This window comes from Canis lupus, chromosome 18 (assembly GCF_048164855.1).
Source record: "Canis lupus baileyi chromosome 18, mCanLup2.hap1, whole genome shotgun sequence".
NCBI classification, from domain to species: domain Eukaryota; kingdom Metazoa; phylum Chordata; class Mammalia; order Carnivora; family Canidae; genus Canis; species Canis lupus.
In genome coordinates this window covers 19,777,657-19,790,093 of record NC_132855.1, presented here as the reverse complement: position 1 = coordinate 19,790,093, position 12,437 = coordinate 19,777,657, and the positions used below count along the sequence as shown (strand labels likewise).

Below are 12,437 nucleotides of genomic sequence, written 5' to 3'. Positions count from 1 at the left end.
TCTAGAATTTCTGGGGTAAAGGCTTTCTGTAATATGTACTTAGCTTATGAAGAAACTTCAATACCCCATTTCCTTCATTTGATGTTTGATACTTGAAGAAGCATGGGCTTAATAATTTATGCTCATTGATGCTTCTTACCATGGTGTTCAGTTTACTTAATGGTAAGCTGTACAAATGTCTTTACAGATTTCTCTGCTTTTGCCATTACTTATATAATTACACCCTGTACTGACAATCAGACAGCTGAATTAGCATTCAAGAGACTCTTGCTGAATGATTTAGGTAAGAAAAATGGTGCTTCAATTTAAGTCCAGATGTGCTCCTGCACCAGTTGTTTAAGGCTTGGTGATGAAGTATTATGACCTGAAAAATGCTCTTTCTATGAAGGACACTAGGGAAGTGTCCGGGTTTCAGCTCTTCAGTCACACTGCTTATAGCTGGGTCCTGGTAGTTATCATTGGTCCAAACAAATTTTCTAATTACCATACCTAAACATAATGCTAATACTTTCATTTGGAAATCTAAAGTAAAAGAGAAGTTTGTGTGGGATAGCGTGAGGTGAGTCTCCCATCCCCAGATAATTAAGTATCCGGGAGGGAGGGAAAACTAGTTAGCACCTTTAGACAATTCGATAATTACAACCACTTTAAAACTGCCAAATTATTCTTTCCATTGCTGTTATTGATGATGGATGTTCATGGACCCTCCCAATCACCATAAACCTCTTCTTCAGTAGTCTGGAAACATTTCTATTTTTTCTTTCTTTCATTCTTTCCTTCCTTTCTTTCTTTTTTTTTTTTTTTTTTTTTTTTTTTTGAGAGAGAGAGAGAGCATGTGCATGTGCAGGGTGGGGGAGGGAGGGCAGGGAGCAGCAGAAGGAGAAGAGAGACAATCCCAAAGCTCAGCTCAGCACAGAGCCTGAAATGGGGCTCGATCTCATGACCATGAGATCATGACCTGAGCCAAATCCAAAAGGCGCTTAACTGACTGAGCCAGCCCAGTGCCCTTGTAAACATTTCTATTTCTACCAGAACACATCAAAGTATCTCCCCAACAATCCAAATTGCTGCCTTTGGAAATCCAACGTTTCTTCTGTATGAGTAACACTCAGGCATACAAGAGCCTTTTATTAAAATGTAAATATCTTGTACTGGGGCACAACTAAGGCTGTATAAGCAGGTACTAAGGCACAGGAGGACACTTGAGAGCAAAGCCTACTTCCCTGAGCATTTTACTGGCTGTGTACTATAAGCTACATTATTTGCTCTATGTCTTAGCCTATGTCTCATGTCAAATGGGACAAATGTGGCATTCTTAAGCAATGCATAAAAAGCAATTTGCCTGTACCTCACTAGTAGGTGCTTAATAAACAGTAGCTGTTGTTACTATTCTATACAAACAAGAAGACTGTCAGAACTGTCCAAATTAAAAAAGCTAAAAGGTAGTTGGATTCAAGATTCAAAATCCAGTTCTGGGGGCACCTGGGTGGCTCAGTGGTTGAGCGTCTGCTTTCGGTTCACGGCGTGAGCCCAGGTTCCTGGGATGGAGTCCTGTACTGGGCTCCCTGCACAGAGCCTGCCTCTCCCTCTGCCTCTGTGTCTCTCATGAATAAGTAAATAATTTTTTTTTAAAAAAAGCTGGTTCTGGGGCAGCCAGATAGCTCAGCGGTTTGGTGCCGCCTTCTGCCCAGGGTGTGACCCTGGGGACCCGGGATCGAGTCCCACATCATGCTCCCTGCATGGAGCCTGCTTCTCCCTTTGCCTGTGTCTTTGCCTGCCTCTCTCTCTCTCTGTCTCTCTCTCTCTTTTTCATGAATAAATAAAATCTTAAAAAAAAAATCTGGTTCTGTCCTGCTTCACAGTCCAAGCTTCTCCTGACCCCAGCCCCCAGCCTCCTTTATACCAAACTGCCCCAGGAAAAAGGGGAAGAGGAAGCAACATATGCTTTTGTCCTAGCATTAAGTCCTAGAATGTTCTAGGCAACCACATATGGTAGGTAAGGCAAGAAATCATTTAACTTAAGCTTTATAATATCCTCAACATGGAACAAGCCTAAACAAGTTCAATTCCCAACTGTGAAAATAAAGACATGGATTTCTTTTTCATATCTCCCTAAAAAAAAGAAAGTCTTCTTCAAATTCCCTTAATATAAACCCCCTGGGCCAGCTGCATAACTGTTATTTGTGTCTGCCATACATATATACATCTGAGCACATAAACATATTATTCCTCATATATATACATACACACTTCCAAAGAAGATTAGCTTCAAAGATGTTTTTCACCACCCAAAGTTACCTTGGAACTTACTGTTCTCAACATCCAAAGCATTTCTCAATTTTTATTTTCATTTCATTTCTGAAAACATTTCTTGAGGAAGAGGCTATGAACATGACCAGGCCCATCCTCCAGGAAGGGGCTGTACTTTGGTGGGAGGCAAAGTATACAAGTGATTACATGGAAGTATGGTGAGCAGGTGCCACAGGACAAACATGGAAGGGCCAATGATAATAATGCTATTTTCTGAGGTAAGAGAGGCTTTTTGTTCTGAAGGAAAAAATTTCTGTTTTATAACCTTACCAAAATAAACATTCTGGTTCATATTTCACTAGATAATGTATTTAACTACTATAGTAGTATATTTAACTCCAAACTGGAAGTACTTCTAGGATAGGGTAATGTTTATTTCATAGACTAAAATGAGGGTGAATTAAATATTGTATGAAAATTGGTTAATACAATCTCTAGCACAAGGTAGTGACTCCCTAACTGGTACCAAGAAATGGATCCATGTTTTGTGAGGCCTGCAGCTTTAGACTTTATATGGGAAAAAAAAAAAAAAGTTACAAATACAAAATGATTACAACAATTATCATTTATTTAGATTAAGAAATCACAACAAAATACAAAATTTTAAAAGCTAACATTACCAAAACATCACAAAATCAATATCCAGAATAAGAAACCAGTATGTGAATTAACCACCTGATACACTGCTATAAATACTTCTTTTGGGCTTCATATTCTTTGGTTACTTCTCATATGACAATGATTTTTATTAATATAATTTTCTATAAGGTGCAAACATAAATCAGTCTTTCCCCAAGTGTGGGTGATCAGTACTTATTTTTAATTATTGATAATTCAGAAAAGTTACTTTTAGCCTCACAGCTCCTTTTTGGTAAAGCCGTATACGTTTTTAGGATCACTGGCAAACTTGTAAACACCTTTATTAACTTTCTTTTATATATGAACCACAAGAATTCAGGGCATTTTCAAGCTTTCTTGTAAATGAAAGACTTGACTGACTTCAGATATTCTTTATCAACATAAAGACATTCATTAACCACTTTGTTGCCAATATTTTTTGTTGTTGATACACACACACTTGTATCAAATGAGCAAGAAACTTAAAAGCAGAATTTCTATGAAAAACAATAGTGCATTTATAAATGTATACTAATATCTCACATTGTATTGTATATAATTATATATAATTTTATAATATATAAATAACATAATATATAATATGTGATATTATATATTACATGTTATATTGCATTACTGAGTATATTCCTAACAGAAGGAACTTCCGTGGTAACTTAGATAAGAACTGAACTCCCTACTTAGAATTTTACACATTTAACAAACAAAAGAATTTTCCAGACTAGCTTCTTCCATACATTTCAAACTAATTCCTACTGATAGATATAGTACACATTTATACTACAATACCACCTCAGCCCCACCCCTTTGTGTAAGGGCCCCAGGTGAGCCAGCACAGTGGACAGGTGTTCCTGGGAAGTGATTCCCATATTTGGATGGCTATGAATAACTCAGACACAGAAATGACATGAATCATAGAAATGTATACCACTAAACCCAAACTAAGTATGTCCCAAATTCAACTTCTCCCTAGCTATATCTCAAAAATACTCTCAACTCCCAAGTCACTGAACTCAAAGAGATATGATACAGAAGGGAAGTCAGAGTAGAAAAGAAAACTGTTAGCCAACTGCTGTTAATCTTGCTTTTTCAAATTTTACAACACGTTATGATCTTAAGAACACAGGACTGCACATACTGCTAGGGCTCCTCCAGGACCTTGGAAAGGACTCTGTGGGTCCTAGGCGAGTATTCATCAATGGTGAAACATGGATTATACAAGTGTGGGGCCTCAGGGCTTGAGCTTCATTAGCTTCACAATAAATCTGCCTCTATGGTCTCTATTACTCATCATTTATCTCAGTCTGTATATATCTGATCTTTCCAAATACATTTCAATTCCTTGGAAACAAGGAAGTAGTGTCTTAAGAACTAGCATATAGTAAACACTCAAAAATGTGTATGGTAGGGGCACCGGGTGGTTCATTCAGTTAAGGGTCTGTCCTTTTCTCAGGTCATGATCCCAGGGTCCTGGGATAGAGTCCTACATCAGGCTCCCTGCTCAGTGGGGACACAGAGTAAGTAAAGATATAAATGTATATATGTATTATAAACACACATATAAATACACACACACACATATATGTACACACATATATCCATGTGGGTGTAGAGATATTCATACATGTAAAAATAGATTATTTAGATATGTATTATACACACATATGTATTTTATATACTGTATATGTCATTTATCTGTAGTTATCTATATATTAATTCTCTATATAATACCAAAAAAAAAAAACAAAACAGTGAGATGTGCCATGTTAATAATTAGAACATGGCATCTGGATCTTGTCCCTTCAAAGAGGTCCATCTCAGAAGAAAGTCACCATTATAGCCTGGCAGACAATGAACAGGGCTTTCTTTGGGAGGCCAGCGGCTGAACCAGGCAAGGGCCACTCTGCCATTAGGAGACTATCAATGCTGGACAGAGAGTCTGGAGTTAGTGACCCAAGAACAGTCGCTTTGACTCCTGCCAGAGTGGAGAGAGAGCTACTGGGAAGACTTCATCCTCAAAGAGAACATCCATTAATGCAGTCCCTGCTTGCAGCTGGCCTTTAAAAAATAAATAAATAATAGGTGAAAACCACTGCAACATTGCAGCATTTAGTGCAAGGGGGAAGAGAGAATTTTCTTTAAATCGATTTAGCATCTTACAATTGAAAGGCTTGCTCATTTCCAAACAAACATTCAATAAATTTCTGACATTTGCAGTTTCTGATTTTCAGATTTTAAATAAACAACATGTGCTATTCAACACTTGAGCAAGATCAACATGGAACAAATGTATTACTTCATCATGAAACAAAATGTGTTCTTTTAAATCCAGCAAGTTCAGAAGCATCCAGTCCATGTCAGCACAGTCAAAATCTGCAGGCAGGAGTAAGGATGGGATGGAGGGAGAGAAATGTAAAGAAATGTGGGGTACGGTTCTTGTTCTAAAAGCAAAAGCCAGGAAAAAAGGGAGGATATTTAAGGGGGTTGATAGCATTGTCCTGTCTCTCAGATCTCAGTCTAAAACACAAGGCCTCTGGCTTCGAGACAATGCTAGGAAAGGCCCTCTCATCAAGTGTCACCAGCCTGCTCCAGCCTTGAGGCTTCTTCACTGTCATCAGTGGGGAAGAATCAGGCTTCCTGCAAACAGCCCATCAGTTTGCATCTCTAGTATTGTCACGGTGGGAGAGGTCTCCAAAGTACAAGCCATCTAAAGGAAGCTATTTTCCAAATATGGAGGCTTTGGCCAACCCAGTCAGTCAGTTGCAGGCAGTTTTTCTGTCTGTGCATCTCAGTCACACATCAGAAAACATGGACACTATCACAAGAAAAAAAAAATCAGAGGCTTGTGAAATCTATGAGACAGAACGTTCACCAGCAATGTTCCATAAAGGGGGACAGGACTGTTTACGGCTGAGAACTGGCTAAATGGAAAACTGTTTTGGAGAAGGCTACGAAGTTTTAGATTTCGGGTTCCCCCACATCGTGGATGGTCTGTACATGCACTCACACACACACATGCACTTGAAACCTCGCGTGGCTGTGTACCTGGGCCCTTCTTGTGAACCGTGGGAGGGAGCAGCAGGGCATCTTGCCGGCAAGCCACAGGGTGCAGGCAAAGAGCTGGGCAGGCAGTGACAAGCCTTTCATTCATTCATTTACTCATTCAGTCATTCCTTCTCCCCACAGGAAATGTCCTCATAAAGAATGTGCCCACAAGCTCAAAGCACAGTGCTTCTTTCTAATCCTGGGTTTTTCCAAATAAATACAGGCTACCAGGAAAGGCCATGTTGGAAGCCACTGGCCCTGACACCACTTTCCAGTCCACAGTGGCAAAGGCCTCCGCCAGCATCTGAAGTACCTGTGGCCACAGAGAACAGAAAGTGACCAGAGTCTGCAACCCCAATGCTGCAGAAGGGTTTCTCATTTCCTATTCTCAACCTTTCCTGGGAAGGGCCTGATGGTTTCACATAGCGGTAGATGGACACAACACACATTCTGTTAACCTCTACTGTAGACTTTCATAGCAGGAGACATTTCATGTTTCATAGCAAACATACTTATTAGGTAAATACACAAAATGGCAATAAATTGGGTGATTGTACTGTAATTGAGTACTTTACACTTATTAGCTCACTTAATCCTCCTAGCCACTGCATGGGGGAGGTGCTATTACCATCCTCATTGTACAGAGGCAGAAACTGAGGCACAGTGTTGTTACGCCATTTGTCCCTGGTCAAATGACCGGCAATTATCCGAGGTGTATATTCAAACCCAAACATGCTGTGTTCACTATGCTGCCTCTCAGGTGATCCTCACTTCAAGAGCTCAGAGCTACTTTCTGAAGGTGGAAATACAGACCAATTGTGTCTAGAGGAAGAGTAGAGTTCATCACTCATTTGGCAATTTGGCATAGGCCCAGCTCTGCTACCAGTCTGAAATCCAAATTCCAGTCCACAGTTGGCCAGCCATGGCCAAACTTAAAGCAAGTTTGATAACCTTTCTATGCCTCCGTTTGCTCACCTATAAAGTGGGAATAAAAAGGACCTGCTACTTATTATATATATAGCCATCTATTTAGCACACTATGGTGCTACTTTAAGAAGATAATGCAAATATTTACTAAACTATTGTTAGAGCCAAATTCTACATTATTGGCAGTACAGTAACTACCTTACTTTTCTTCCCAGGGAATTTGATCTTTACTAATTAGGTGGTTTACAAACCTACCCTCTGAAATGAAGCTGCATGGATTTATCACCTTGGTTTTGGAAATGAGGAAACTAAGGAATAGAAACTCACAAGAAACCTGCTGACGTTCAAGGTCAAAAACCACCAAATCGGGGCATCCGGGTGGCTAAGTGGTTGAGTGTCTGCCTTTGGCTCAGGTTGTGATCCCAGGATAGTGGGATCAAGTCCCCCCATTGGGCTCCCCGCAGGGAGCCTGCTTCTCTCTCTGCCTGTGTCTCTGCTCTCTGTGTCTCTCATGAATAAATAAATAAAATATTTTAAAACAAAAAGCAAAACAAAACCCAAGTCTTAGCTACTGCAAGATAGTAGGTCAACAATATTTCATCTCCTAACGTGGCCTCTACAGGAAAATCTGAGACAATGATAGCAAAGCTGAGGCTCCCAACATCTGTGGAATGTTCTATATGACCTTTTAGTTCAGTACCATCACAAGAATAACTGAATTAGGTCAGATTCTCTGTTTCAGTTTAAGAGGTGTGGTCTGCCTCCAGGCCTTTGTGCTGTCTGTTCCCTCTACCTGGATCCTGATGTTCCCTGTATGTCCTTATGGATAACTTCCTTCTGTGAAAGTTTTGGATCACCTTTGGATTAGCTTCTTTGGATTAGTGACCATACCCTGATCAACCAATTAAAAATTGTAACACTTCCTCCTCTCAATCCACCTTAGCCTTGCTCTAATCTATTTCCATAACCACCTTTCAATATCCTATTTATTTTTATGGTGATTATTTACTATCTCCCACCACTAGAACATAAATTCTCCAAAGTTGGGATCTTTGTTCACCAAAAAATACCAAGGGCCTAGAACTATGCCTAGCACAAAACAGATAAATATGTATTTAAATATGTATTATTACATAAATAAACTTAATAAGCAGAGGTACTTTTACAAATGTACCAGACAATCAAATCTACCAGGAATCCTTCCCTTTCTGAGACCAAAAGCCAAAAAAGATTTCCCAGCACTGAGATGCACAGACAGAGCAGGCATTTCATGAGTCTGTGACATTGACCTTCAGTGCTAAATTTAGTGCCCTTGGTGTTTCTGTGATGCCTAGTTACCAGTTTAGCTTTACCTATCTAGGATGTGCATGTCAAGAGTGTTTCTACAAACTCAAGTATCTACTCACAGTAAGAAGCAAACAAATCTTGATCAGCTTTTCCCGTCTCCAGGAAACGGAGCTGGGCTATGAATGAATGGAGAGCAAAGCTGACTGAGAAACACTTCACAATTGCAGGGCTATGGGATTTCTAGGTAATTCAAGTTGAGGGGACGGCTTCAGCTGGGATACCAGGGTTGTACATGGAGACAGGTGCTCCAGTACTAGACCAGAGAAGAAAGGCAAGGACCAACACGGAAATGCAAGTGCTGTGCTCTTCTAGGAGGAAGTGAGCAAAGACAGAGAATAGGGGTAAAAAAAAAAAAATCACACTTCCCTTGGCTCCACAGCCCCAAATCCTTGTTCCTATGGGTACAGGTAAAAAACAGCTAAATGCACATTTTAACAGAACAGACAGCAGCTATTTGCCACTTGATGTTCTTAATTAATCTGCACTAAGCTTTACAATTATAATGAAAACTATGGGCCTTGCACACCAAAGGCCTTGAAAAATCTGTCAAGCAAGAAACAGGCCATAGTCCCACAGACCTTCATGTCACTGCTGGCTTAAGGATTTTGACTAGTGGTTAAGTTGCAATAACTCAGAATGGTCCTCAAGATGGAACTTCCACCTAAGCATTATTTCTAATACTTTTATGATTGCTAAATAACAAGCTCTGTGAAAAAAATCAAAGATAATATTAAAATAAATCTTTCAGTGGTCCTTGCATGCACCTTTTTAATGTGGTCACTCAATAACACGGACACCTGAAAAATAACCATCTGCCTCCAAAACTTTACAGACTGAACCACAAACAATAAATACCGCTTAACAACACACATAAAGAACTTTCACTAAATGCTTGGTCTGATATATCTGCACTCATATGCCCCTCAGCAAGTTTATTTATGTGTCACTGCCTACTAATCAGGATGTTTTTACTCTTCTTGAGGTCAATTCTTATTTGTGCATTCGGGGCTATCTTTAAAAAGCAAAGGGCCTCTGCTCAGCAGAGGCGCTCAATAGTTTTAAGTTCGTCTCTTCACTCTGGGAATTTCAAGTGCTTGTCCATTTTAGCATTTATTTTCCATAAAGCTGGCTGGTTTTAAACTAATTCCAAAGTACAGTCATTGTTAGCCTTGCCACACAGTGTGCCGAAGTCATAACTATTGTTATAAACTTAATTCTTCAATATTTTAATTAAGAGAAAAGAGTAGCCCTTTGGGGATGACCATTACTTAAAAGCTGAGTTTCAGAAAATTTACAGAACCTTTAACCCTCTTTAAAAATGTTTACCCAATGCTAAAGACAATTCCTGCGAGCTTAAAAAGCTCTTTCGAACCACCAACCATTTAAAATCATCTAATTGATTACAAACTAAATCCTCAAGAAGGATAACTGCCTTTAACACATTTTAATAAATATAACTGATATTTTCTTTTAACCACCCATCCAAGTAGGCAGGCAATGTGGAAAAACTATGAACTCACCTTACATTAATTATAGTTTATCCTGAAGTAACTCTTAGTGAAAGTGAATAATGAGGTATGCAATAGCAGCCCTCTCAAAGTCGGGAAACATTATTTATTTATATATTTATATAATGACATATTTATTTGCTTGTATTTATTATTTTCTATTTATTATTGAAAGGAAAGGAACTTGAACTGACAAAATTTCCATTGGAGCTTTGCATTACGGGGGTTTTAGTATTACTTCAAACTGCCCATCATGAAAAATCTGATTTATCCTGTAAGTACCTTCGGTTCCAGCTATTCAATGATGATATGAATCAGCAAATTTGTTACTCCATTAAATTCCTGCTTTCAAGACGACCAAAACTTGCCTCGTTTTCCCTCACACCTCTATCAGAGGAGATGGAGGGTACGGACGTCTTAAAACTTTTTAGGTCTCAAAACCTGGACAATTTACTCATCAGGATTATCAGTTGAAAGGCATTCGGTAGACATTTTCAATGATTCCTTCCCATTCCGGATGCCCCCGCCCTTCATTATCCTATGCTAAACTAGCAATCAACGCTTATTAGGCACCCACTGTGTGCAAAGAGAAAGCATTATCCTAAGCAAAGGGGCAGGAGGCTCGGCCTCATTTTATTCCTGCATAAATACACAGCAGTCGTGATTTATTCTCACAACTTTGCAGAAACGTGAGTTGCATCCACATGGATGAATTCCCCAGCATTCGTTTGGGAATGAATTTCTGGGGTTAATCTACAGGTCCTCGGGATCGGACGGGCCCGATGGGGCACCGCGCGGCCCCCGCACCTTGCAGCCCGCACAGTCGACTCGGGGGCGCCAGCCACACCTTCTGCAGGTGGCTGGACCGCCGGAGCCAGCGGAGCCCGACCCCTCTCCCCTCGCAGGGACTCCGGGTAGGAGGAGTCTGTAAATGCGTGCCGGGACTCGAGCGAATTCAGGGACTTGTTGAAAGCCCCCCTGCCCCGGGCGGGGCGGGGCGGGGCGGAGCGGGGCGGGGCGGGGCGGGGGGGGGTCCCGGGCCGGGCGAGAAGGCGGCGGCGCCCCTCCCCCGCGGCCCGCGAGTCCCCCGCGCCCCGGGCTCCGCGCAGGCCGCCGCCGCCGCTCCCGGGCGCAGCCGGCGCCCCTCGGGCCTAGCACCATTTGAAAGGCAAATCTCCGAGCGGGGCGCCTCTGGATGCCCGGCCCCGGCCCCCGCCCCCGCCCCCGGGGATCGCTCTCCAGCAGACACAGCCGCGGGGGCCTCCGCGGACGCCCGGCCCGGGGCGTTGGGCGCGGCCCGCGGGCGCCCCCGGGACCTCCGCCCGCCGCGCCCCGGCGTCCGCGCCAGGCCGGGGAGGGTGCGCGGGTGCCCGGCTGCCCAGGCCGGCGTCCCCCGCCGCGCCCAGCGAGCCCGCGGCGCGGGGAGACGGGGCTGCAGCCGCGTCCTCCGCCCGCGGCCCGGGCTCCCGCCCCCTCCCGACGCACCACACCTAGCAACCCGCGCTGACAGGACGCAGTGGCGGCGGCGGCGGGAGGAGGAAGCGGAATGGCTGCCGCGGTGGAGCCACCCCCGCCCCCCGCCCCGCTCCCACCTCCCGGCCGCTGCAGCCGCCGCCGAGCCCTGACAGCTCGAGCCCGGGCGGAAGCAGCGGGCGGCGTGCAGCGCCCGCCCCCCCGCCCCCTACCCCCGACCCCCGCCCCCGCCCCCGCCCCCCGGGCCAACTAACTCCGCGCCCCCGCCCGGCGCCCGGCCGCCGCGCCCTGCGCCCCGCGCCCCGCGCCCCCGCCCCGCCGCAGCCCCCCGCCGCCCCCGCCGCCCCCGCCGCCGCGCAGCCCCGCTCCCACCACTTGGCCGCCGCCGGCGCGCACGCCCCCCGGGACCCCCCAGCCCCGCCGGCCGCCGGCCCCGCACCTCCGGGCGCCCCCGCACCCCGCGCCCCGCGCCCCGCGCCCGCACACGCCCTCCCTCCCCGCCGCCCCTGGCCATTCTGGGGTTCTCGCCTGGGCAGGAGTTTCCGCGCGCCGGGCACCCCCGCCCACCCCCGGGCCGTTTACCGATGTGGTTGTCCTCGATGTGCTCGATGAGGTCGGCCAGGGTGGGGAAGTGGAGTCCGCAGCCCCCGAATCGGCAGGTATTGGAGAAGAAGGAGGCGGCGGCGATGCCTGTCATGGTGCTACATCGAGAGCCCCCCTGGTGTCGGCTCTGCGAGCGCCGGGCCGGCGGGCGGAGGGAGGGAGGAGGAGGAGGAGGGAGGAGGGAGGGAGGCAGGGTGGGGTGAGGAGAGGAGGGGCTGGGGGAGGGGGAGAGAGGCGGGGTGAGGGGAGCGGAGAGAGCGGGACGGAGGGAGAGGGGCCGGCGCGGCGGCGGAGAGCGAGGAGAGACCGGGAGCGGCGGGAGGCGGGAGGCGGAGGGCGAGGGCGGCGGCGGCGGCGGCGGCGGCGGCGGCGGCGGGAGCGCGGGGGCGGGGGCGGGCGCGGGCGCGGGCGCGGGCGGGGAGGCCGCCGCAGCTGGGAGGAGGGACCAGGGCGCGCGGCAACAGCTGTGCGGCCCCGACCGCGGCTCCCGGACCGAGGCCTCACCTGCGAGCTCCTGCCACCAACTTTATCCCCCTCGGCCTGCCCTCCACAGTTGGCGATACATGCGAGCTGCTTGGAGCTCCCTCG

General features: G+C 45.7%; 1 protein-coding gene across 1 annotated transcript in view; it reads right to left on the bottom strand.

The window, feature by feature from the left end:
• JAZF1 (JAZF zinc finger 1) overlaps positions 1-12,196 on the bottom strand; it is a 336,302-nt gene extending 324,106 nt beyond the window's left edge. Inside the window, exon 1 of the mRNA XM_072783660.1 lies at positions 11,829-12,196. Coding sequence (XP_072639761.1) covers positions 11,829-11,943 — 115 coding nt within the window. The 5' untranslated portion in view covers positions 11,944-12,196. The remainder of the gene's footprint in view (positions 1-11,828) is intronic.
• Positions 12,197-12,437: the final 241 nt, after the last annotated feature.